The sequence below is a fragment of the Anarhichas minor genome, unplaced genomic scaffold (assembly GCF_050575085.1).
Source record: "Anarhichas minor isolate MPS153535 unplaced genomic scaffold, ASM5057508v1 ptg000007l, whole genome shotgun sequence".
Lineage (NCBI taxonomy): Eukaryota > Metazoa > Chordata > Actinopteri > Perciformes > Anarhichadidae > Anarhichas > Anarhichas minor.
In genome coordinates this window covers 14107965-14135259 of record NW_027466453.1, presented here as the reverse complement: position 1 = coordinate 14135259, position 27295 = coordinate 14107965, and the positions used below count along the sequence as shown (strand labels likewise).

Below are 27295 nucleotides of genomic sequence, written 5' to 3'. Positions count from 1 at the left end.
TCAATGAGTACTACAGGGTTATTATCACTTGTAAAACGATCTAAGGAGAATGTAGGATATTACTCCTTGCTGCTCTGTCAGGTAGCTGTCAATCACCCACCAGTGATCTCAGTGATGTTTTTAAAGACTTTTTTTATTCCCTGTTTCCCTGGCAGGATCATTTCCTTTCCTGATAAACAGGATAGAAAGTGCTGCTCTGCACGCTGACTCACTTTTCACTTTGGCCTTAATTGCTGGCTTGAATGGAAATGCAATGGAATGGAAACTCTTTTGTTGAGTGATATGTATTGCTCAGGAGAAAGGAAATGACAAAGCAAGGAAATACGATTTGATTATCTTCGTGCGCTATCAGCTAGACGTGCTGCGAGGAAATATTAAGTCTGATAAGGGAGGCTTCACCCCGACAGTAATAATATGTGAACCCTACTATATGGTGTTCATTTGTCGGGAGACTCGTGAAGGGAAGTGATCCATCAAAAAAGCAATGAAAGCAATCAACTAATTAGACACAAATCTCAGACCATAAATCCCTGCCTGGCCATATCATATTGGTTACAGGCGATTTTTATGGCTTGTTTGACTGAGCATTTTGATCAGTTTCACGTCAACCTCATAGAGTTTAACAGCCTCTAAAAAACAGAAAACAATTTGTTAGTGGGAATGAGCTAATGATTTCAGTTCACGGTACGACCAGTCTAGCTCAGGTTATGAGTTCCTAGTAAAGGAGGAGACGCTGCTGTCAGGGATTTGTCACCATGCACGGATACAGCCAGGAAATCGGTCAGGGATGGTGTGGAGGCCATTTTCTCCACGCTGCAGACGCTGGGGGTCAGCCACTCAACACCCTCAGGGGACATCTGAGGGGTGGGGGTGTGGACCACGGTGCTCTGGGGGGTTGGGGAGACCACCTGGATGGATACATCTGACTCGCCAGGCTGGGGGCTTCCTGGAAGATCTGTCATGGCAGAGCCCACTGGAGACAAACAAGAACTGTATCCTTAATGTGAACACGTTCGTTGTGGTTGCACGAAGACTGTGACGAATGTTCATCACTTAACGTTGCTATTCTCAATTAATTCATAAAAAACTATATTTAATAAGACCTGGGTTGAAACCTGTTTAACAAACCATGATTCAGCCAGTTACTGACACTTTGTCGCTGTAAAAGCGGCTGTTGTGTTGGCCTTTTTGTTATCTGCCAGTAAAAAGGCAAAGGCTTTGACATTATGGAAGTGACGCTATGATGAATAGACTGCTATATTTGGCCATTTATATCACAACAAGAGCCACAGACAGATTGTAAATGATGCTAGTGAAAGTTGTTTTGCTTTATTTACAAGGTAATGGCTGTAATTGTAGTTTTGAAAACTCTTTCGGGTGCATCAATACAATCTGTAGCATCAACATCTGCATCGATGCAGCTATTTAGTAGCCTTTTTATCTTCTAAAGACACCATGAATCCTACTTTCAATAATGTGCAATTCATAAACATCGGTGTTTGAAGGTCTTCTTAATAAATGAGGAAGGTAATAGAAATGCAGAATGTGATTTGTGACAGACTCGGGTACAATGCACTGCAAATGACACATTTATATAACCGTTTGATTTCATGCCAAACTATTCACAACAACATGAATTGACATTTTGAGCGGTTACTATTATCACCATTAGGAGACACTGTGTTTTTAGATAGCTACTCTGTTTTAACAGTGCTTGGACCGATGGTACACGTCAGGCTACAGTCAAGGACAGACGTGGTGATTCACGAGCTGTTGAGAGCTGCACCTGCCCAATGAACCGTGACCTCTTGACCTTGAAGTATCATCGCGTGTCTTCTCTCTGAGCCACTTTGCTCTTTCCCCTTTTGTTTTCCTCTCCGTCTCCAACTAATTCAGATCTCAGGCTGTGAAACGTGAAATGGCAGAAGAGGTATCGCATGCTGGTCTCCTCGAGTCAAATGAGACGAGTGCAGCTGCTGCTGGATCGACTTAAAGTGTGGGAGAGGGCTTACTTAAATAATTTCTCTTCGTCACTCACCCTCTCTCTACCACAGCCTCCCAAACACGGGTCATTTATCTGTCAGTGCTGGAGGGGGCAGTGCTTGCTTCATTACATCCAAAACAACAAAAGGCAAAACCAGCAAACAAACTGCAACTTCAGCACCAATCCCTTCCCCTCCCCTTCTGCCTCTATCTCACACATATCTGGTTCTATCTCCGACTCGGCCATTTCAGATTCTGTTGAAGAGGTCAGAAAATGGCTTCCATTCAGGACAGTCTGGGCAGACTCTACACTCACACGCTCTCTTACAAACACACACACACACACACACACACACACACACACACACACACACACATCCCCAGGCCCCCTGCTTAAATGTCAGGTCAGCAGTTGTGGTGCAGCAGCATGGCAGCAGTTAGCAGCAGCATACCAGCCAGCCAGGCTGTGGCACCCCAGTTGAAGAATGTTTGTCGATCCGCTGCAGCTGCAGCGAGCGCCTTTGTTGTGTGGAATGTGCCGGTGTGGAAGAAACCTGTGTTTATGGTGCAGTCATTGTTTGTGGGCGACAAAAACAGAGATGATACGACACCCAGCTTTAGTGTGCAAGTTGGAGTGTGTGTGTGTGTGTGTGTGTGTGTGTGTGTCATCACATATATGCACATTCATTTAAAGCGGCTATAGTCAATATTCATCAATAACTCTTTGAGAATTACTACCCGACTCTGCTTTTCCTCTCAGAGTATTTCAGCTGTTTTGGTTCACTCTCACCGCTCTCATAGTGTCGTTCTCGACAAGAGAAGTCCACTTCCTATCTAGTTTTCATGCACTCAATAGACTCCTGTGCAGTTGGCCTGTTGTAGCTGGAGGGTTACTAGCTATTGTGATAATAAATAAACTAAACGGGACTTAGAGCCTACCGTCAGGCTAACTGCTCTGTGAGGCTGCACTTTGTGCTAAATGCTAAGGCTTGAATGCTAGCATGATCCCAATGACGATGCAAAGATTCTCATGTTTTATGGTGACGATGTTCATCATATTAGTCTAGCATGTTAGCATGCTAATATTTGCTACTCAGAACCAAATACAGCTGAAGCTGATGGGAATGTCGGTTTTGCAGGTATTTTTGTCATAAATCAAACTTGATGGTGGAGCCAGAAGAAAAACATTTCATCACAATCCATCCAAAGTGGTGGACTGACGAACCGACATTGCCCTTGAGCCATTTCTTTTTCTTAACAAATTTGCTTTTCGCCACACTCTTTTCATGTACGCTATGGTAACCCCTCGAATAATACTCGCTGGTCAGGAACCACTTGTACAGTGTATCACTGAGTGTGTGTGTGTGTCCCTGTCATTGAGCTCTAATGCCAGGCAGTCACACTGGGCATGGGCCTGCATTCTCAGCTGCTCTGCACACAGTACACACACGCACAAACACATTCAGGTATAGAGACACTTTTTCACTTTATACGTCTCTCTGTCATCATGTCCCTCCTCTTTGCACTGTATCTCGTCTCTTGTGTATCCCCAGTCTCCTTCCTCTCTCTCTGTCAATCAAACACACCCTGAGCCCTGCGGACATTTTCTTTCTCTCCTTCACTTTCAATCTTCTCTCTCTTTCTCCGACTCACTCTCCCCGTCTCTTTCTCCATCTCTGTCTCTGGCCTCATTCTCTCTCTGTGTCACTGCTCTACTCATCTCCCTGCTTTAACTTCAAAGCCTTGTTGGGATGAATACTGTATCTCTGCAGTTTATATGCGTGTGAGTGAGACTGTACTGTGCGGCGGCTGGTATATGTGTATATTGGTGTGCATGGTGCTGTACGGGTTGATATTCATGCACTGTAGCCTGTTTGTGTGAATGCTAACGTGTGTCGGTATCCTGCCTGCCTATCAGCAGCTGTTGTCGGCCACATGAGAAAATTCAAAATCAATGGTATTGTGTTGCCAGTGAGCCTGAGGCCTGGCAGTCACTGATTGGAGAGTGTGTGTGTGTGTGTGTGTGTGTGTGTGTGTGTATTTGCTCTCACCTCGGCTCTCTTGTTGGGCCCAGAACTGCTCAACAGTTTTACCAATGTCGCTTTTCTCTCTCAGTTCTTTCTGCCACTGGCGCAGCTCCTGCACATCTGGGCGTGCCCTGATCTATAACACACACACAACACATGAACGCAGCACATGCATAAATTCATATTCACAAGCAAACATCATCAATAGCGTAATTAAGTTGCAAGCAAATCAGTGCTAGTAAGCCATCAGTGATGTCCATTTAGAGTGTCCAATGTGTCTTTTAGTTAATATATCATTCTGTTTACTTGTGTGGTGGTTAATCAGTGGAAGTGGCTCATTTGCTGTATTTGGAGACACCACAACCTCCATACGTGATGACAATGCTTATGCTCTACCTTCACCACCTCTGTAAATAATATATTATATACTGTGTGCTTACTACAAGAGGGTGAAACATCTTAATAAACATGCCATTAGATGCTCCATCATCTTCTCAGTCAGGGCCCTCAGCTTTGGACCTTCTAAAGATCTGAGGCTTAAAGAACCAGTAGCATCTTTATTTGTATATTTCACTCTTTTCATTCCATTATATTTAGCCTATTTTATTTGCCTTACTTTAATTTCCTTGATATTATTTAACCGTATAGCACCGAGATGTTGCAATCTGTATATTTCCATGTAACACATCCTGTAACATTGTTTTCAAAGGTGCTCTATGTGTATAAATAAGCTTTATTTTTATGATTATTTTCTATAAGTTTGACATGTGGTAAGTTGTGAATTGCAGCTTTAACTTTGATGCTACACCTCTGAACAACATAGTTAAGAACCTATCTGCATGTGTCTCAGTATGTGTTATGTAAAAGCTTAAATTAATGATATGGCACTCTATAAATATAGTAGCTGTATTGTGGGAACAATGACTCAAAGGTCCCTGCAGAGTAAAAGCTTCTGTTAGTAATGAAGCTTGTTAAGATGTATAGCTGAGTGTCTTTGTGTCCACATAGGTGGGTAAATGGGTCAAATTGTGCTGCAGATTCATGTCAAAAAGATTGATTCTGAATTACAAAGATTGATTGATTCTTCTCTCCATCCAGTCTGTAGTTGGCATGAGTTATGCTTTTGTTCCTGGAGGTAACCCCTGTAGTTGTGTGTGCGCTGCTGGCTTTCCTGAGAGATTACTAAACAGACTTTCTGTTTTTGATGAATAGAAAATGTCCCTGAAGAGCTCACTCTCCTTTATTATCACCCCCTCCTCTTCCTCTACCTACTATTACTACTACTACTCGGCCTCCTTCTCCTTCCTTTTCCTCCTCCTCGTCTTCCCTTTCTTCTCCTTCAGTACTAAGGTGTGCCTCTCCCTCTCACTCGACTTCTGAGAATATCTCTCATACCAACGTCTTATTCTCCCCTCATTCTCCAGCTCAGCAATGATTCATCTCTCTCCTCTGTCCTCTGTATTCTCTCCCACCGCTCCAATCTTGTTTTCCTCTTACTCCTCCCTCTCCGTTCGTCTGCTTGAAAGGCGACAATAGTGTTGCTATTAGCAGTGCGTATGAAAGTGGGTCTGTTATATAAGCCTGGCGATGGTTTGAGGAATGGGTAAGACTAGCGTGCTCCAATAGTTAATTCACCGGGTGTCACAGTTCTGCAACAGCCTCTCTGCTGATGGGAGCAAACCATAGAAATGGAAATGAGGGGTGAGGGTCAGGAGGGATGGGGGGGGTTGGAGTCTGTCGTGTCTGCTCACCATCGCTTGTGTGTTTATTTGTGTGTGTGTGTGTGTGGCCATTTCTACTCTGTCACTTTCCATTGGTGTCCTGCAGAAACATTACAACGGTACAGTTCTTCTTCTGTAGCCTACTGCTAAACAACGGAAATATTTCTCGGCCGGGGGACCCCTGAGACAAAGCTTTACAATGTGCCACACAAAGACAAAATCAAAGTCTCAGTTCTTGGAAAGCTGACTTTTTGAATATACATGCTTTCTACTAGCCGCTGCCAGTTTGTGTGTGATAGCGGGAGACAAAGAGCTGAGTCGAGTGGGTGAGCCTTTTGAAGCCTGTCTGTGTGCATCAGTACAGCTGATTAGCAGGGGTCAGGTATTGTTTTGACTGTGTGTGTGTGTGTGTGTGTGTGTGTATCTCTATAGGTGTTGTGAGCGCTTATACATATGATTTACAACACCAAAATCTGTCTTTTTTTTAAAAATCTATTCTTCCTGATTTGAATCATTATAATAATAGAGTTTCGTGTTGCTATGATCGTCCATGTCGCAGCACACGTGCCTCATGCTGGGTGTATGAACGAAGGTTGGGATTAGAGTGGTTAGAAAAAAAATGTAAAACATTGCAAGGCTACATGGAATCACATGCATTACTTGACATGCAAAAGCAGAACCACAATAAAACACACACATATTGAAAATAACTCGAAAGCACAAAAAAAGACGGACTTCTGTCTCCCTAAGGCAGCAGCACCCCCCCCCCCCCCCCCCTCGCTCACCACGTATCCACAAAAATGCCCTTTTCCTCACACACACTTCAATCTCGCTGCACAGCCTTTCAAGCTGCCTTCCCTTTTTGTGCAAAGCTGCCTGTGAGACCGAGCTCCTCTCGCAGTCTCACACTCTGCACAATGGCTTCTGTCATTCAAAACTGGCTGCAGTCACATCCTCAAGCGCACTGACAGGCTGCATAAAGACAGCCACCACAGCCTGCTCCATCTACTCCACGAACCCCCATCCACCCACCGATCCATCATGTTTTTGTTGGCCGATGCTTCCATCAAGGTTTATCCAGCTGAGCAACCTGTGATTTGATTTGTGCATTTGTAGACTAACGCACAGAAATTAGTTGAACTGTGACCCTACTGTCCTTCATGAGAACACTGCAGGAAGGGAGAAGTGAGGACAAAGCAGAGCCACTGGACCGCCCGTCCTGTGTGCCTGTGACATATTTTCTGCATGAGTGTCACTACACGTGGCCCGTCACTGACTAAATACTGGAGCTCAATTCAAACCATTCATCTATCACTGCCCTCGGATCATTCATCTGGAATCGCAGACCTAGTTCTGCTGTTAACTCTACAGCTCTCTGGGTGTGAGTGTGTGTGTGTGTGAGAGAGAGAGAGAGAGAGAGTCTTTCAAACAGCTCTATTAGTTTATGTCATGTGGAATACATTCAGTACTCACGGTGTCCTACTTTTAGACAACAACTGGACCTACTAGCAGCCCAACATGACTTTCTTTAGACATGTATGGACTGTAACAAAATTTGATTCACATATCAAATAAATACTTATCAAATAATAATAGATTCTATTCTGTGTGCATCGTAACTCTCAGAAACAAAGCATCCACATCAGTTGAGAAAATCTACATCAGGGTTTCTTGTATTTTGGGAAATAGGCTTATTCACTTTTCCGTTGAGAATTAGATGAGAAAATTGACACCACTCCCTATGTCTGTATGGTTAGAAAATTGTCATTTTTACATTTAGTTTTTTGTGCAGAACCCGGCTAGCTGTTTCCCTCTGTTTACAGTCTTCATGCTAAGTGTTAGTTGTAGCTTTGTAATTACTGGACACAAAGAGTGGTCTTGATTTTCTCATCTAACTCTCTGTCAGAAGGTGAATAACCGCATTTCTGAAAATGTTGAATTATTCCTTTAAGTTTTCTAAAAAACAAAACAAATATAAACCCCATAGAATCAAATCTGACAACGGATCATGGACCCGAACAAGGAAACAAACATCTTGTCTGACCTGCATTAGGCTATGCTTCACAGGACAGAGCTGTGCTTTAAGCCAGGCAAAGGCCAACCTCAGTGTGCACGCTTAAAGATCGATGGAAGTGATCATTATGATAAAAGCCTGCTTCTCTACCTGACCACAACCCCTTAATGCTGACAGCCCAAATGCCTATTTATTACACAACAGCCACATTACTCCAACTCAGCTGACCAGACCTGCGAGAGGCTGAGAAGTCTGAGTGATCAGTGTGTGTGTGCACAGTGTGCGTGCATGTACATATGTGTGCATTACTGTAGCAAGCTGAATGGATTAGTGTAAGCACAGTATAAAGAACATTATGTAATATGATTAGACCCAGCAGCTCTTCATAGTTGTACATTAGAGAAACAGGAGACAATCGCATTGTCTGGGTCATAGATGTGAGTTAGTGTGTGTACCATCTCTACCGCTGCTCTTCTTCACTCCGCAATTTGTTTTGATGAAAGAGATTAATAATGCAGGGATAAAATTCCGAGCTACAAAAATACCCTGCTCCCCGGCCCTCAGTCTGTCTTCCTTTCTTTCTTACAAACACACACGAATACACACACACACACACACACAGCCCTCTGCAGTCAGCGCTGCGTCAGGCAGGTTATATAACTGCAGAGCGTGAGGGGGAAAGAGAGGGTCTGTGGACAGAGATGTGTGATTTGGATAAAGTTTGTTAATATCAAAGCATTAGATATCTACATGTTACAATATTTAGTGAGGTATTTAAAAACCACACCATTTTTTGGGGCGTTTTTCTGAAGCAAAATCCCATAATCTCATTATAAACCCTCAAAAATATTCTCAAGCATTTACAAATTAGGACAGATTATGGTGAAATATAGCCTGATATTCTTCACTTTGATATTTATTCTGCCAACCATGATATCTTGATATGAGAGTTTCGTCAGAATACATTTAGAATGGGAGACATTAAAAGATATTGTATGTATGTATGTAATAATATTGAATGATAACATGCTATTTAAAACACCTAAAGTATACATTCTCACGCCAGAAGACACACACACAGACACACACACACACACACACACACACACACACACACACACACACACACACACACACACACACACACACACACACAGAGAAACTAATGAAGTTTTACAGTGCATCAGTGCTTCACAGATGACTCCCCTTCTCTGCTCTGCTGCCCACTGAGCCGTTAACGGCTGCTCTTCTCGAGCCAAGGTAACAGCAGCCGTGACAAAATACAACGCCTGTCAGGACTTTGCCTCAGTGCCTACCCAAAATATCTCCGCCCTGTGTACCTTGAATAAATCATGATCTTAGGACGCAAACCCTCAACTTCAGAACCTGACTGTGCTGCGTCTACAGGCTCCCCTGTGCTTCTCAGAGGTTTCATCTCTCTCCCTATTCCTATAGCCGCTACAGATGTTGCCAAAGATCAATTTCCTGCCTCCACCATGCTCCATGCCTAATCCAAAGCCACACTGCAACATCATCTTGTCTCTCTCCTCCCTTTTATCATCCATCCATCCATCCATCCATCTGAAAAATGTTCCTAACATAGCCTGAGCGTCATCCTTCCAGATATATCAAACCATTCCCTAACTACTGTCCCTTTCTGGCGGTGTCTCTCCTCCTCTGAATCCCTTGGGGTGCTGGGCTGCAGCGCTATCAGCGGCCTCACTGAACCTCTCTTCGTTCAGGGTACACAAAGTGAGGAGTGACAGGCAGCCGGCTCAATGCTGCCACCTTATGTGAGCAGAGACTGGTACGATGTTTTGTTGCTACAGAAATAGGAAAGAGGAAGTGGTGCCCCCTGCTGGTGCATAAGTAGCCCAAACAGGGATACATGCTGCAGGCACGTACGCACACACATCTTTTACATGTTCAGATTGTTCAAACAGAATGTAACTGCACATGACAGCACAGCTGGCATCTTTTCCTCTCAATGGTTTGTGCAGCGACACTGAAGCTAAATCCTCCCACAAGCACGAATGATAGAAATAAATAAAATAAGCGCTTCTGTTGAGAGAAACAAAAACAAGACCCCCTCCTTACATCCCTACAGCATACAAGACTAGGTTTATTTGTGTGGAGAAATTGCTTGCTTGTTTGCCTCTGGTAGTGTCTGTTTATGTCTATTTATATCACAGCACAGAGTACTTCAGACCACAACACCCACACAGGAAGGATTTAAATCCCGGCATCATTGATGACATAATCAAGCTGCTGAATGAAACTGCAGTCCCTGTGGAAGAGGAGCTTTTCAGCGAGATGGGATTATACAACAATATCGCTCTGTGGGCCACACACACACACACAGGCAGGCTGACTGTGGTGTGTGGGGTAACTGCAGGGTTCTTTCAAGCTTTACTTTTTTCCACTCTGACTTCTTAAATCAATCTGGAAAGTTTGGGAGGTGGTAATTAGAGTTGGTCAGCCTGACGAGCCCAGCCAAGCATAGCTAAATCGATGTGTAAATATGTCAAGTGAAAGGCTTTTCTCCCAGGCTTTTAATTTAATCTGAAATGTCCCCGATATTCTTAGTTTATGTGTTTATTTTCTTTATTTTTCAAGGCGTTTAAGACCTGTGTTGGGCCAATCTAACTATTTTTCTTTTACCTCTGTATGTCTGCATTCCTCATCCCAGTCCTTTAAAATACGTTTGGAAGGAAAGTCTGCAAAGACCGATTTGCTTCTCGCTATATCCAGTGTACCTTATATCCCCTCCAGAAGGCCTGGATGAGCAGAGCAGCCTGATCCTCACTCAGCAGTAGATACAGAGGGATGGGAGACCTGGGGCTGAAGACAGAGAGAGAGAGAGAGAGAGAGAGAGAGAGAGAGAGAGAGAGAGAGAGAGAGAGAGAGAGAGAGAGAGAGAGAGAGAGAGAGTTTCAGCATGCATCTGTGAAAGAGCATGTTTGTGTGTCGTCTTAACTTAAACTTCGTTTTTGCAGGTTTTTTTTCCATTAAATGAATGTTTGTTTCAAACTTGAGACACAGCAACCTGGTGACAATGGAACTCCAAACGGCGAAAGACAGATTTGTGTCATTTGTTGACAAACAATGAATTTGCTGGTAACAGCTGTAGCGTTGGGGAGACACTCACTGCATGCTGAGAAAGTCTTTGACAAAAGGGATGTCATGGAAGTTCACTGGGACCTGTTCTCGTCTGCGGGGGTTTTGGCTGAGGAAAAAGGTGAGCGGGAGAGAACAAATGCACACAGCATTAAGAATATAACATTATAGGGAATAAATGGGGTGAGGTGCACATTATACGGTGAAGAGACGGAGAGAGAGCTGTGTGTGTGTGTGTGTGTGTGTGGGGGGGGGGGGGGGGGGGGGGGGGGGGGGGGGGGGGGGGGGGGGGGGTTTACTTGTATAGCCACTCAGTCAGGAAGTCACACGGGTTAAAGGCTGTTTTTAGCCTCTGCAACACAAAAGAAAGTAATGCCATCACGCAGAAGTAGTATTCAGCGTTACTTTTACACATCACAGGAGTAAAAAATGACTATTAATGATGCAGTAATGTGTAAGTATTTTACTGCCAAAGTGGGTGAAGGTGAAGTGAATTTAAATGACTTCATATACTTCTAATTTAATATATATCAATGCATTGCATATTATATTATTTGTATGTACATTTTCAATTAGCAAAGTAACTAATAACTACAGCTGGGAAATAAATGTGAAATAAAAATTGCAATTTTTCCAACTGATTTGCTGAGGATAGTTTAAGTTATGAAGGAGTAGAAAATGGAAATGCCATTCGTAAAGTACAAGTACCTAAAAACTCTACTTGAGTTAATGATCAATCAGACATCACATGAATTGCTTTGATTTCAGGTGAGGTCATTTTAACAACATGGGCCACCTGGAACTTTATTTGTTATATTATCAGGAGAAATTCAGACCTCGTAACAGCCATGTTTCTGGGCTTCTTTCAGCAAAGCCTCAAGTCCAGGCAACAACACTGGAAACACTCTCCTCTCCAAAAACCGTGCAACAGGACCTGACACACACACACACACACACACACACACAAACAAAAACTTTACACAATATGTATGCCCCAGGATGGCAGTTACACTCTGCAGGACCAACTTAAACCATCATCTCACGTTCATGTAGTTGTGGAGGCGATGTAGTTCCAGCAGCTGACGGGCGCTTCTGGCTTGAACAGAGTTCAGAGGAGCCAGGGTGGCAAAGAAGCGGGTCAACGTCTCTCACAGGACCATCGTCCACAAACATCTAATAATGAACCAACAATGATAACATCAGGACATGCCCGGGTGACAGGAGAGTAATCAGACAGAGGGATGAATGAGCTGACCGTGGCTGTGCTGAGTCCATAGGACACAGCAGAGTGTGTACTGGTGCTGTACTGGGAGAGCTGGGTGCTCATTGAGCCATCAGTCCACACAGCACTGCGCTGCTCCGCTTCATACTCTCCAACAACACATCATCCAGAAAATGCTTTTAGTTTACACATCACAAAAAGGGTTAATAGCCAATAGAATAATGTCACCTCACCTTCACACTCTTGCTGCCAAAGGGATTTTATGTCACCGATTAACTTCGCCATTATTTTGACGGTCGCTCCTGTGGTTGCCAGGGACACGTTCGGTTGTCAAGGAAGTAGTCATGCCTTTGACTTCCGGTGTAAACACAAGCATGGACTACAGGAGCAGGAGACATAAGGGACAATAAAACAAATGCTGAAGGTTGTTGTCATTGAATGTCATAATCAATGACTCAGTTTCTCAAATACAACACGATGGCTCACCGAAAATATACATAAATACAAAGAGTCCGACTTCCGTCTGTACCGTTAACTACAGCTTCAATACTTACGGGGTATTAACACTTGTTATCATCAGTGTAACACATCGTGATAACGTTACTAGTTTATATGATCGGGACTAAAACGTAGCCTACCTGAACGGTGCAATTCATGCCAAACAAACGGCACCTCTTTGATTCGGTTGTTCCACTATTCTCCGCTAGAGGGGAGCAGAGGACTTAAAATAAATGATCAAAAGCCTTCATGACTGAAGATCCATAGTGTGATCGTATTTGCCTCTCTATAAAAAACATTTGAGGCATTATGCTTCATCATATATCATTGCATGTCAGCGTTTCTATTTGGTTTACTCAGAATGGTATTTTTGTTTTTAAGACTGCTGTAAATATTTAAGTAAACTCTATTAATGAACCCTCTTGTAGGCATTTAGGCATGCATTAGCCCCTTTCTACCCTAATAACGCCATACATCGATAGTTTACACATTCATTTTAAATACCCAAGATGTCATGTACTTAATTTACAGGGATATCTGCTATCATTGCACCTAATGGTGTGTTTTCAGAAGAACAATTAATTGTTATTTTAAGTTTTTTTGGTTTCATTCCGCTCATCATCTTGTATTTTAGTTAAGATGTTATTACGTTCCTGATGTGTTGCTCTCCTTCAAGGAAAGGTTTCTGTCCTACATGATGATCTATTACTGTTGGCTCTAAATAAAGGATGAACCAAAATTGAAATATTGATCAAAAATATTGTTGTATAGTAATAAGTATTTTCTCTATGATAATAAATGGGCAAAACATAAAGCTTTTGCTTAAGACAGCATCACAATCTAAACCTTTAGCCATGATTATATTATGACAAGTTCTTCAAAATTAAAGTCTTTATTGGAATATATTCCAAAGCAGTTAAGTCATCTCATGACTGAACAAAAATAGCCATTTATCTTAAAAAAAAGTCCCAAGATGATTCCAAAATGCACTGAACAGCTTTTGACAAAATATACATTGCAGCAACTCAATTCTTGAATTTACTATTTGACTTGTTAATAAATAAGATTGTGAACAAAACATTTTTTATACATACAACTTTAGACTTCCCCCATATATGCAACCAAAAATCAATCACTACACTCACCCGCCATTTTTAAAAACAAATTTGTGAAGACCTGTGCCAAAACCATTTCTCTAACAAGCTGTTGCAGTGCATCCTCCGACATCAACAACCCCCCAAAACATACCAAAAAAAGCAAAACCCCACAATGAGCAACAGTAGAAATAATGGTAGTAATGCAATAATAATTATGATAATGACGGGATGATTTTCTTTATAAAGCAACACTGATAAAAGCAGATATAATAAAAGGACCAACTATCAACAACGAAATATACAAATTACATTCCTTCAGGGTTTCAGAATAAAGGGAGTCCATGTGAGCAGGACGTTTATAACTGTGCAAGGAGACAGACAGAGTCCCCTCTTTAGAAAAACTGAAAAGAAAAGTCACACTCTTGTCTATAGGAGTAGTTATATTATTTAGCCTTCAACGTCAGTCATTAGTAACTTGAGATCCAGGCACAGGAGCCAAAACTTCAAAGAGGACACTCGCTCATGTAAATCCACGATGCGTGTAAAAGGTAAGTAGTATGGTTTGGGAAGAATCACATGCTAGAATTAATCCTGGAGTCCATCCATAACCATACACATACTTTGTCTAATGTACATAGTGAAGAGCCTCCTAATACACAGAGCTCAGGTCAGATGAGTACAGTGTTGCTGTGAAGTTAAAGGATGATTTGCATCAAGCCTCCACTCGAGGAAACATTCAGTGTGTCCATAGGCAGCATGTCCTCTTCCAAAGGTTATGGCTATGCGGATGCATGACGCCGAGCCTTTGAATGCAGTGAACCTTGCGTGTCCACTGTACACCCACTGTCCAGTGTGGTCCAGTCCTGCAGGCTGCCCAAACAGCTCAAATAAATCCACTGCAGAGACTCGACAGCAACAAAGAGAGTGACATGCCGGGACAGCGCCACAGGCAAAAGATGCAGTGGCTCTGATCCTGAAAATAGTCGACTTACAGGGAATCAAAGTTAAATACAGATGATTACAAACAGAAATCAAAGAGATGGAGCGTGTGAAGAACTGGTGGAGATGAGTCTGTAATCCCCTGTTTCAAGCGTCCACCTCCCTGTAGTGGAAGGTGCCAAGATGGGGATGGATTTGTCCGCTCAGTGGAGCGTGCCGCCCCTCACAGGCTGATTCAGTGCAAGAGGCCTTTTTATGAAGAGGGGACTGGGAGTTTTAGCGTCTTCTGTGGTTCTATTCCTCTTCCACGATCATTTACAGTCCCTACACAGACTTCCTTGAGATTCTTCCAATATTACAAAACGCATGTCCATGATTCAGTCTGGGCACATTCCTTTAACAATCCACGACTTCACTGTCTTCGCGTCATTCGTCGAGTCCCCTCCGTTTTAAAGAAGTTGGCCAGAGCTATGTACAGATAGGGTGATATGTCATTTATTAGCGAGAATGGTAGTGGTTGGTTCACTGAGGCCGAGGTTCTCCATGGACTCGAAAGCGGTACATGCAGGTGTATTCTGGATGACCCCAGTTAGACAGCACCCGCACCTCGATGATCTGGAAGGCCCTGTCATTCTGCTCCTGAAAGAGAAGAAGGGGGAATATTCACGCTATATAACACGCTGGCAGACAATGAACTGCTTTGTATTTCTAATAGGTTTGGAGGTGCGTCTTAAGTTACCATAACAGGAAAGCTTTGCAGTGACTCCCCATCTTCCTCGTATATGTACTGCCCCAGCAGCTTCCCTTCGTCCTGGTACTCGTCATCTAGACCCTGTACGAAAGCAAACAGTGAAAAATGGGCACTCATCAACTGTGTCCAGTTGTTTAGTATGTTTCTTACAAAAACAGTGAAGTTGCGCATGTTTTCTTACAAAAACAGTGAAGTTGCGTGGGGCGCTGGTGATGTTTCCTGTCGGGGACATGGCCTTGGGGATGTGCTCCACGCAGAAGGATGTAGGCAGGATCCTCAGGGACAACCGGATCACCAGATAACCCTGAGAGCCTTTGAACGCCCAGCAGTTACCGGGGTACACATCGGGCTGGGGAGGGGAAGTGAGTGGAGAAATGCCAAATTAAGTTTCATAATAGTAGCCAGTGTGAGTGTTCCAACAAGTTTCAGCAGACTGTGTTGTTAAATCAAGCGAATGTCTTCCAAACAACAAAATTCACTCTTTGTGTTTCCCCGCTGAAAGGAGGAGCGATTACAGCAATAAAAGGCCGTTTCAAAGTCCACATGGACACCTGACTATCGGTTTAAGACGGAAGTGAAACGTATCCATTAACTATCTTTACATAATCAGTAAAACAGACATTTCTCTCATGGATATCTCCTGGGGAGGCTCACCTGGATGACGACACGTGGCGACTGGGAGAAGTACCAGAGCGGCAGGCCGAACAGACTCATGAGGGCCGTCTTGGTCTCGTATGTCTCAGAGCAGCGAGTGCTCAGGATGCTGCCACCTGAACCAACACAAAGGGTTAATATCAAATAACTATTAATTCGCTTCACTTATCATAAGGAGAGAGATTCAGGAAACAAAGCCTGCATTTAAGCTTTTCTAAGTACACTCCGACATAAGATAAGACAAATCTTCCTTGTGTTTGCTGAGGTTTCCTAATCATTAGGTGCTGCCTCAGTGGCTTAACAGGAAAGCATACACTCCAGGGTTTCCTGTCTGAAATTAAGAGCTCCTCTAATATGAAATTATTACATTTTTATAACAAAGCTTCAGGGAAACTATCAGTGGCAGTACATCACACAGTGAAGGCCATAAACTAAATAACTGAGGTTGTTTAAACCGTCATCTAGTAACATTGATAATACAATAGCTGTGCAGAACAGCATGTTGGGAAAAGACAAAACCGTATGAGTTTAAACAAGTTGGCAAAAGAAGAGACAAACAGCTGCATTCAGGTGCTGATGTGCAAGAAAACCTTACTGCTGCATTTCAGGTCAGACCCCAGAAGTTAGTTTGATAATCACCAGTTGCGCTGCTACTCCCTCCACTTACTCATTTCCTGGGGGAAGCCCTGCTCTACCAAACAGGCAGTGAGTTGTGCAGATGCTCATGGTGGCCTTATCTTATATGATGTGACAGCTAAATGAAAGCATTATAACCAAGTAAAGAATCATGGCCCATATCTGTTAACACATACCAGTGGCCAAGCCTACTGTCTTTTAAAAGATGTTTGGCCTCTCAGCCTGTATTAATAGCGCGAGTAGAGACAGACAGGACATGCAATAAAGGTCCCCGGCTCAAAACAAACCAGGGTGGCTGTGATTATATGGGTGTGTCTGAACTACTAGACTACCAGGTCGTCTTAAATCCCACGCGTACTGTGAAGCAACTCTCTCATGAAGGTCAACAGACTGCTCAGTAACACGCCTGACAATGGAGCCTGAGCTTTTGCTGTTAATACCCTGTTGTCCTCTAGCCTGACTAATGCCTGCACAAACATTACACAAGAGAAATACATTAGAGCACAGTGCAGCTAGCTGATGCATCGACCCGTTATAGGGTAAAGACTCGGGTGGACGGGCATCGATGTGAGGCTTCTTTCTTACCTCCAGACTCCAGCGCGTAGTCCACCAGGCCTGTTCGATCCTGGGAGTAGAGCCTCAAAGCGTTTTGGACAATCAGCTTCACTTGCTGGAGTAGAGACACACATCACGAGAGTTAAAGATTAAATAAGGGCCTCAAACACACATTTTAACAGAGGTCAGCCCCCACAGCGATGATGATTTTGACAGACGACGTGTATGCTCATTACCTCTTCTGTCAGTCCCTCAGCGGCAGCGGCGTGTTGGACAGTTCCCGTTACAGTCTTAACGATGGTCTCGGCTTGAAACCCGGCCTCACCCAGGGTTTGGGCGCGGTTAAGCTCCAGCTGCAGGGACACGTTTCTCAGGATGCTCAGCTCAAGTGAGGACAGGGAAGCCTGCAGGTCGGGGGTGGTCACGTAGCGCTGGGACAGCCAGAGGATCAGAGACTCAGGCACCGCTCCCTGCTCACCACTGCCGAAGAACAGGGCCTGCAACTCCTTACGCACCTGGGAGGTCACCTGGGCGGATATCTGTGAAAAGAATAAACGTATATAGAAAACTGAATCACAGCAAAGGCAGATTAAAGCCCAAACAGGATACAAATATTTGTGTTACTTACCGTCTCCTGCAGTGTGTCCAGCTGCTCACACTTGCCCTTACATCCCACAACACCCTGCAGGTCCTGTCGGATTTTGGCCAGCTCCACCTCAAGTCTCTGCACCTCCACGAGCAGAGCATCATGGTCCTCCTGCTTCACACCCACACTGAGTGAAAGACAGAATCTACATGTGAGCGGTCATAATATTGAAGAACATCAGAAAATATGAGTAGCACGTAGTAAAAAAAATTAAAAAGGAGGTTTTGAATGTTTAGTTATTTCTTTGATTTTTGTACCTGACGGGAACTGTGTCTGCTGCTGAAGTGACCATCTCCTTCTCTCTTTCCTGCTTCTTATGTTCATGATGCTGCTGCTTCAGCTGCATCTCCTAAAACAAATGTATATGGATTACTGAAAATAGCACAGAAACTATACAAATTACATTTTCCCAGGCACACTTCCATTAGATATTTGATACAGCACCACTGCTCTTCTGTATACAGACCTAAACCTGGCACAAACACAACCAGGTCTGCCTTCATATCTGTTCTTGGCTGTCTGAGCTCGTCAGGATATTATTTGGTCTTTTTAACACTGTTGTCTCTATGTTGTTGTGGTATGTTTCCCATTATCTCATGCTATTACAATAGTTTTTTGTAGAGATGCCCCGATCGATTGGCTGCCGATGGGAAACCGGTCGGTTTTCAGCCGATTGACCAAGACCGGTGACTGGCCGATTCGTTTCATACTTCTGATTTTTTGACGGTCACATTTTGACACGTGTACCTCCGCATGATAGTTTTACGATAGTTGGCACATAGCAGCACAGATAGGAATGTCACAGCTACACACACACACACATTACGCGTCGGTGAGTGAAGACATAAAGCTCACAATTTGTCAACTGCAAGTCCCAAATAAGCTGTGGAGGAACAACCTTAAACACTTTTGGAACAAGCAACTTAATCATCACACTTATTATATTGTAATTCATTCTCATTCATGCTGCTCGGAGTAATCGCTGTCTCTCCCTTGCACAGTCCTGCTTATAATAGAGCGAACAGCTAACGTTGCCTTCAAGCTCTACCGGGTAAAACTGAGTATTGAGTGAAGGTAAATTACAACGCTATCATGATGTGTTCAAATGTAACCTTGTAAAATGTTGTTTTTGGCAAAAAACTTAAATAAATACAGTAGTTTGAAGGAGATGTTTTCACAGCAATATAAAATAGATATGAGAGGGATTATGACTCGTTTAACGTCTTAACACTAACCTTAACTCTAAGCAGTATAATACGTAATTGAAACTAAAAATTGCAATCAGTGCATCTCTAGTTTTTGGTCAGATAATGATTAGACTTTGTATGACAGCCTGTGTTGTATGTTCCTTGTTAATGTTTAATATTTATCTTTTACTCTTACATACTGTACTTTATCATGGATTGCAATCTTGTGCCTGCTTGCTGTTATGATTTATCTACTTAGTTTTGCAAAGACACAAATTAACAATTAGTGTGTGCTTAGCGTGTAAAGTAACAAACATCAAAACATGTAAGGTAAATAAGCCATCTTGCAGGTATGCTTTCAAGAAGTGTTATTTTCGTTAAGAAATAGTGAATCTGCCGACAGTACCTCAGTCTTGGCAGCCAGAGTCTTGAGCAGCAACTCTAAATCTGCCAGCCGTGTAGCCTGACCCTCTTGCTGCTGTTTCCGATGCTCTGCACTCTACAAGGAGCAGGAATAAAGAAAGAAAGAGTGAGATGCATGTAAACTTTTAAATAAAAACGTCACCATTGTAAGTCAACACTTATCTTCATCTCTTTACCTGTGCTCTGGCCGTGTTCTCCTGCTCCAGCTCTCCCCGTAACACAACGAGTCTCTGCTCCAGCAGGGAGGACACCCACAATCCCAGGCTCTCCCTGTCAGTCTGAGTGTGGAGCTTCTCCTTCAGGGTGCTGTAGAGACCCAGAACGTCCCCGTGACGCTGCTCCTGCTTCTGGTCACCCTGCTGGACTCGCTCCCACAGCAGGGCTAGTTGGCGCTCCACGCGCTCTAGTCGCTCCAAGTCCACACTTGAGACCGTCACAGGGGGAAGGAACGGCTGCGGGAGAGAAGGTTGCAAATATAGAAAAAAAAAAATTACAAATTTGTGGTGACTCCAAAACAGCTTGGCATTGTATCAGACACACAATAGTTTGATTTATCTTTAACATACTCAGTATCTGTGTGCAATTAAGTACAGGGCAAAAGAACTGTAGTCATTGAAACATTAAAAATGCTTGAACTGTAACACACATCATATAACACACACACACACACACACACACACACTTTCATCTTTGTGTCTTACTGGTGCCTGAGAGACTGGGGTGGCTGAGGTGAGCTCCATTGGAGTTTCTGCTGCAGGGACGGGGACAGAGGCAGGAACTGGAGCAGAAGCTGGCACCAAGTTAGACAGCAGGGTGAAGGGAGACGCAGGACGCCACTCGGTTAGGTTTATGGCTGGGAGGTAGGCGAGCAGGACGGCAGTGGACGGACCCCACAACCATAAAGCTATATATAGACAAAAGACGGAAGGTTAACCCACACTTATCTGCAGGTTGGTTACTCATTAACTTACAAAGTGTGGATAAACCTTCAGAAATGTATTTTAAATTATGGTCAATATCACAGACGCCAAACAGGCTAACATACAGACAATAATTACATTCAATGTAAATGGTGGCTTGTGTTCAGTAGCTGCACTTAAGTGTTGGAACAAGCACAAACAGAATTAATATTTGAAAACGGACTTCAAGGAAAATAAAAATCAGGATTCAAGGGACAAGTATGTCATTTATGGAGTAGTTCACCAGACAACCAAACAGAATAAAGTAAAAATGACAGTTTGTGTTTTGCTGCTGTGTAAGTATGCAATGCTGATACAGACTGGAGTAACTCACTAGAAGCCCAGAAAGGCTGACCTGAATCTGATTTGCAGCATACTCTGGGGACGCGTGCTGGTAAGGATATCGCCTGCCTCTCTACCGGCCGACCCTTCTCTGGATGTGCTCACTAAATGGGTTACAACTGCTATAAAAGAAGATAAAGCTTCTTATAAACTCACCGAGGAGGAGCAAAAGGGGCAAAAGGAGCAGCAGGAGCCTCCAGAGTTTGGGAAGGCATCTGAAACACAGAGTCACACACTGGTTAGATAGACACACAACTGAGTGGAGTGTGTGCTGTTAATAACAAAAGACAAGGACCCTCATGAATCAAAACAGTCCAAACTCCTCAGAGTAATAGAAGCACTGCTCCTCGTGACAAGTTAGCTTGAATTATTCATCAAAATGCAGTATTTCAAGACACCAGGTAAATAACTCCATCATGATTGCTGCCATAGCTCTGAAAAATGTGGCTTTACTGAAAAATTAGTTGTTTTTACTCATTTAAATATTTAACAATCCTATAACTTCATCAACTAACAAATATCTACTTCTTAAAAAGCCATTAAATCTTAATGATTATGCAGAAAATGATCTATTTTGAACACGTTAGCCCTCGATGGTCATGTAGGGGCAGCGGACAACAGAACAATGACATAATATCACCTTATAAAGATCATATGGTGAATCTGTTAGCAAACAGTTGCTTATTTACACATCCATGGTTAATAAAAGGGGGAGCGGGCTCTTACCGTGCCAGAAAGAAGACGTTGAGGAGAGCCATGAGATACACCAGCTGGTACCATCCTGTTGCAAGAAACCACAGAAGTCCTCTGCCTGCCTTCACTGAGAATGAGAGAACAATCAGACCACGTTGCCGAAGAAAGACGCAGAGAAGAAGATGAGACCTAAGTACCACCAACCTGGAGCTGCCAACAGCATCCAGAACAAGGAAAGGAGCGTCTGCACCACGGTCCCAACCCCGGATCCCAGCGCCTGGCCTGCTCTCACCACACAGTAACCTGGCTGGATGAGAAAGTGACCTGGAAGACAAAAACAAACTGTCAACTGATTAATTAAAGGACGAGTGGTCCAAACATACAAAGAGGTTGAGCTATAGACCTATCAGTAATGTAACGGTATATGTACAGGCTGTCATCAACATTAGTGAGGTGCTGGTTAACCTGTGTAAGCTAGGACGCTCCACAGTGCGCCCAACAGGCGTCGAGGCCTGGAGGCCTGTGTGAGGAGGACGGTGTGCGTCTCTGAATGCTGCTTCCCTTTACAGTCGTCGCCTGTGTGCGCCGAAATGATGGATGGCAGGCAAACAGAACACAAACACAAAAAGGACGCGTGAATGACTGACATCAAGATGGCTTACAAGCAAAAAAAACACAATAAAAAACAATTCTGAAAATAACCCAATCAACAGAAATTTAACTACAAAATGAACAAGCAACACTAAATCATACGTTTGTAATAGAAAGAAAATACAAGTGGGCCACATGCATGCATGTTGCACAATATGCGATTTACTGTATGTGACGACAACATGAAAAGCTAAACATATATATGAATGAAACTTTCACTATATTGTAACTGTTTCATTATCAGTCTAACTGTACAAATGTGGGGCTATAAGTGGACTTCACTTCTTTTCTATGATCCAAAATTCAGTTTACTGTCAGCTGAGTGAAGCTGCATTGCTTTGTTTGTGTGTCTCTTATTTTACTTTATTCTTTACATTTGATCCATGTTTTGTTTTATATTTGTTATATTATTTCTACATTTAAGAGAAAGGTCCACTACTTGACATTTTCTTTGTCCTCGTCTGTTTCTATACTTTTTGTACAAGTGCAAAATAAAAACTTTAACTACACTAAAGACAAGCGGGCTGCTAAAGTTTATTAATGACTGAAATGATCATTTATGTCAAGTTTTGGTGTCAAATTGGTCCCTCAAACATATTTGGTTGATTGAAAGAGAAGTATCTGCTGATTGGTTAAAGCAGTTCACACAACCTCCGCTCACTGGTCCTAAAACAGGTCACGCATATAATTAACTCTGTCAATGACTGACACCACAAGAAAATACAAAGAAGAGGGAAAAAGAAAAAAAAGTGTGTGTGGTTTGTGTGTCTGCTTACACAGGGAACCATTGAGTTTGAGATGTGATGCATCTTCAGTCACCAGATCCTTCACATTCATGCTTCCACAGAAACTCGAGTGAGCTGCAAGAAATGCACAACACATTTAGTTACATAACAAAAACCACGTCGCGTGAGAAAATAGTGACGTAATCAACGTTGGATGAAGAAGAAGAGTAAATGCACATGTCGGCAATGTGACGGGCACAGAGGTGCTCGATTTCATCATGAAGAAAATGAGAATAGATCTGCATGAAAATGGTTGAAGAGGATTCATGTTTACAACTGCTGGAAACAAGAATAAAGACATTTTAGCTCCTGAAATTCTCCTGCAGCTGTGAAAGAACCAAATTAAATCAGCAGTATACTAGAAATAAACATCATCAATGAGGTAGTCAGGGTGTCTTTTTAGCTGCTCGAGTTTTCATGAAAGTGTGCATCTTCTCACAATCTGATGCGAGCTAAAGGTGCAACTTGTCATGTGATCGGTTTGTCCGAATTTGGGGGATGTACAGTTTTTATTTAGTTTCTAGTATACCTTCTCCTTCAGAAATAGAAAGCAACAGTGTGAGAGTGAAGGCCGGATGGACTGAGAAAGAAACAGATTATAAAGAGATCCTTCAAAGTCAATATTTATCCTATTATGAGGCTTCTTACTCCTTAAACAAAAAAGGAAAGATCTTAGGAAGGAGAGAAATAGTGAGAAGTTTATTAATAGAAGAGGTCAGGGGCCCTTTGTAGTCACGGCTGGTACCTTGTCCTTCATAGCCATTAGCTCTGTAGCCCATCATCCTGTGGAGAGTGGTCTGCTTAAACAGCCACAGTTGGGAAAAAGTGGAGGACACGGCTTGTCTCATCGAGTCCGAAAATGATGCAAGGACACCTGGTGACACACCCGCCCCGCACAATCTCCGTTAGTCAAAACGCACAGTCAAGGCTATGCTAGAGATGCACAGTAACACAAAGAGAAAATGGTGATAAGATAGCCTGCGAGAAAAACGACAGGATGCTATGAAAAGCCCGGTGAGAGGAATGATAATAAGGTTACATGTGAAATAGAAATAGACCATGAAACTGCAAACTCAGGAAAAATTGCTACTGCAAAAGACAGAAGAAGAAAGAAACAAACAGAGAATGATGGGTGAAGAGAAGAGCAAAGAACATCTCTTGTTTTTATACCTTTTCCTGGAAGGCTCTTGGCCCGTGAACCCAGCCAGAGCACATTGTTGAAGAGCAGGGTGACTAAGGACACTATGGGGGCCAGGGCTCGTTTGCTGTAGCGCAGACACGTGTTAGACATGGACACCAGGACACCTGGAGAGAGACGCCACTACTAATTACATTCTCATCATCACAACATACTGCCGATTCCACCGTCCAGCTCCAATACATTTGCCGAATATGAGGAAGAACAGCATTTTAAACACGACATTTCAGTCAAACTCAACCGCTTCTCACCCGTCTTGTTCCTTCGACTCCTGTCTCTGGAGTATACGCTTGTGAAAGGTGACGAGGAGGAGGAAGAGAAGAGGCCTTCTGAGGAAGCTTGTGCAGCCTGAGATGATGATGATAATGATGATGATGAAGACTGTGTGATAGGGGAGTCTGTCTTCGGAGAGTGGAAAGAGCAGTCTCTGCAGATGTATCCATTGGCGAGTGAGGTGTGCGACTTTGACGCACTGGCGTCGCCGTTGACATTTGACGACCTGTGGTCACTGCTGGAGCTCTTACCTGAGAGAGAAGATGGAAAAATAAGACGCAACTCAATAACACACAGGGAAATGTTCATAAAGTATTAGTAAAGACGTTACTAAGCAAGTATATTGCTTCATTTGTTACATAGTGGAATAGTGAATACATACAGTGGTGGAGGAAGTATTGTGTGAAAGTATAAATTCATAGTAGCATTCATAATTGTATGCAAAAGTACACATGAACTATAGAGTGTGACTGTTCATTTGTGATGGAATCCACATCTTTCATCAACTGACCCCAGTGTCCATCCACAGAAGTAGAAGTGGTGGTAGTGGTGACGGTGCGTTGTCTCAGGTGGGACTGGTCCAGGATGGAGGTGAGCAAAGAGCCATCAGACGCCGTGTTGCCTTCATGAATGATGCTGCTGTTAATCGGGGTATTTGCGGCTGAGAAGGAGAGGGTTTTCCTCGGTGTGTCGGCTTGGCTCAAGGATAAAGACATTGAGCTGGAACTGGACTGCTGCTGCTGCTTTTTACTCCGCAGCGTCCTGGGAGAGCAGAACATGAGCTGTGAGTTTTGTCACATGTAAACCAGTATGGCTGCGGAATGTAAACAGGAAGTAGATTGGTTGCTTAGTTTAAAGGTCGGGTTTGATGCGCAAGATCTTCCTTTACAAGTTTTATTATTCAAACTTAGTTGCAACACACACACACACACACACACACACACACACACACACACACACACACACACACACACACACACACACACACACACACACACACACACACACACACACACACACACACACACACACACACACACACACACACACACACACACACACACACACACACACACACACACACACACACACACACACACACACACACACACACACACACATTTTCTGCAGAGCTAATTGCTCCTCATTCGATTTAATTGCTTTATTAGTTGTGTGGGAGTGTTAGCGTCCATTGCTGGTCTCACCGTGTCTCTCTCCTGGTGCTGGTGTAGCTGCTGCTGTTGCTGTGGTTCTGCGAGTAATCGGCCAGGGTCTCGTGGCCATGTTGACCGGCACCGGTCTGCAGACGCAGGCTCCGCCGTGACATCCTGGGCGACTCGTACACGGCAGGGATCTGGTGCTCCTTCTCAAAATCTAACGCTGCTGTGGAGTAGCTGGAGCTGAGAGAGAGACAGGAGTGGAGCAGAAAGAGCGGGAACGTTAGAAAGTGGAAAATCCTGAAGGAGACAACAAACAGACCTCAAGCAACTCCAACCTCAAATCAATACGGGGATATCCTGCACTCTTCCTAATTTGTGTACCATCTTCAGAGAGGCTTTCTTTTTCAAATACAAATAAAGAAAATGTAGGAACAGACAGTCCGGGTAGAGAGCTGTGATGCGGTTTTTCCCCGCAACTGGCAGTGGGCCCAGAAGGAAGTGACTCACTCACAAGGGAGGGAGAAAAGAAGACAAAAGAAGAGGCCCAGTGCGTTTCTGAAAGTAAAATTCAAGAAAAAGAAAAAAAGCCACATAACCATCCCAAAGTATGCAAGTAGGCTGAAAAAAAAAAAAAATGATTCTCCACTCACTGCAATCGAAAGCCAACCGTGAGTGGAAACACACCATTGTAAGTTTTGAGTTTGCCATGCGTTGTACAGCTGTGACTCACAGTGCCACACCCACCTGGCAGAGTCGAGGCAAACATTCAGACACGACTAACAGGCAACAGGGCACGAGTTGCGAAATTCAGTGGAACCATGATACAAATAGTTTTATATAATCCCTCTTAGCTGGTGCAAACAAACAAACAAAGCTGAACTCTACCACGCCTATGCCCTCTTTCTCTGCTGTGGTAAAGCAGGTACAATTTTAGAGGCAAAATGAAATTAAGCTCTTATTTTATAATTGATTTGTGTTCACTGACAGCTTACAATATTTGTATTGTGTGATCAGTTATAATAACAAACTAAAATGACCCTTTGCAGACTGTGTACACTCAGCATGTGGCTCAACTAGGTCAGGCAGAAATACTCCACAGACATGCACGGGAGGGTGGATGAAAGAGGAGGGGCAAAGCACTTTATGTGTCGCTGGAGGACAGAGAATAAACTTCCTGTTAGACGCTTGAAAATAAGGGACCTTCGCTGTACAAACAAGAAGTGTTTGGTTTAAGGCACGAGCACAGAGTCCCTGACGGTGGTCCTAGCACAGCAGTGAGTATATCGAAACTTGCACACAAACTACACTGAGCAATATCAAACAGTGTGTACGTGCATGTGTACAAGTACAGTGCATTTTGCTCTCTGGCCCTACCTCCGGCTCTAAACCTTGAGGATTACACACCGAGAGCCAATTATGTGCTTTCACCCTCGCACCGCCTCCTGCTCCAACTGGCTTTTCTCTGAACACATTACCAGGGACGCACCTCTCCTTCTATATGCCGTTGACCAGTTAGCTAGCATACCTGTACATGTTTAGGACCAGAGCCCTTGTTTACATGTGTGGAATATAGTTTGTTTCACTAAAAGCACAACACTAGCAGACAATCATTGTCTTTTCCGTTTTAACACAACCCTCTCCTGATGTCTTACTGTCCAAGAAATAAATCTTTGAGAGGAAAAATTTGTCTTGAGTTGAACCTGTGAACCAAAGGTCGAAGATAAAGCTCGGTTGATTTATAACCTCACAAAACTGTCCAAACAG

General features: G+C 43.4%; 2 protein-coding genes and 1 long non-coding RNA gene across 9 annotated transcripts in view; 1 reads left to right on the top strand and 2 right to left on the bottom strand.

Annotated features, from left to right (window-relative positions):
• Nucleotides 1-745: 745 nt before the first annotated feature.
• On the bottom strand, nt 746-12369 carry iqck (IQ motif containing K). The gene is given in 10 exon segments (XM_076085997.1): nt 746-892; nt 894-973; nt 4035-4146; nt 10502-10586; nt 10894-10971; nt 11162-11214; nt 11699-11796; nt 11906-12035; nt 12118-12233; nt 12318-12369. Coding segments are annotated over 10 exon segments (867 nt in total). The 3' UTR covers nt 746-829.
• Nucleotides 11147-19625, top strand: LOC142944839 (uncharacterized). Its single transcript, XR_012952887.1, has 2 exons — nt 11147-16156; nt 17463-19625. It is a non-coding gene; the product is annotated as an uncharacterized LOC142944839 (long non-coding RNA).
• Nucleotides 13456-27295, bottom strand: part of sun1b (Sad1 and UNC84 domain containing 1b) — a 26315-nt gene continuing 12475 nt past the window's right edge. For 6 of the 7 annotated variants that reach the window (XM_076085986.1, XM_076085987.1, XM_076085992.1 and 3 more), the window contains 21 exons: nt 25577-25771; nt 24883-25133; nt 24350-24622; nt 24071-24205; nt 23646-23774; nt 22892-22975; nt 21930-22040; nt 21669-21788; nt 21498-21591; nt 20928-20986; nt 20172-20374; nt 19647-19922; nt 19454-19546; nt 18118-18209; nt 17843-17987; nt 17451-17753; nt 17245-17329; nt 16024-16139; nt 15551-15718; nt 15358-15450; nt 13456-15257 (listed from right to left, as the gene is read on the bottom strand). In XM_076085986.1, coding sequence (XP_075942101.1) covers nt 15141-15257; nt 15358-15450; nt 15551-15718; nt 16024-16139; nt 17245-17329; nt 17451-17753; nt 17843-17987; nt 18118-18209; nt 19454-19546; nt 19647-19922; nt 20172-20374; nt 20928-20986; nt 21498-21591; nt 21669-21788; nt 21930-22040; nt 22892-22975; nt 23646-23774; nt 24071-24205; nt 24350-24622; nt 24883-25133; nt 25577-25771 — 3142 coding nt within the window. In that variant the 3' untranslated portion in view covers nt 13456-15140. The remainder of the gene's footprint in view (nt 15258-15357; nt 15451-15550; nt 15719-16023; nt 16140-17244; nt 17330-17450; nt 17754-17842; nt 17988-18117; nt 18210-19453; nt 19547-19646; nt 19923-20171; nt 20375-20927; nt 20987-21497; nt 21592-21668; nt 21789-21929; nt 22041-22891; nt 22976-23645; nt 23775-24070; nt 24206-24349; nt 24623-24882; nt 25134-25576; nt 25772-27295) is intronic. The other variant, XM_076085988.1, reaches the window with a different exon arrangement.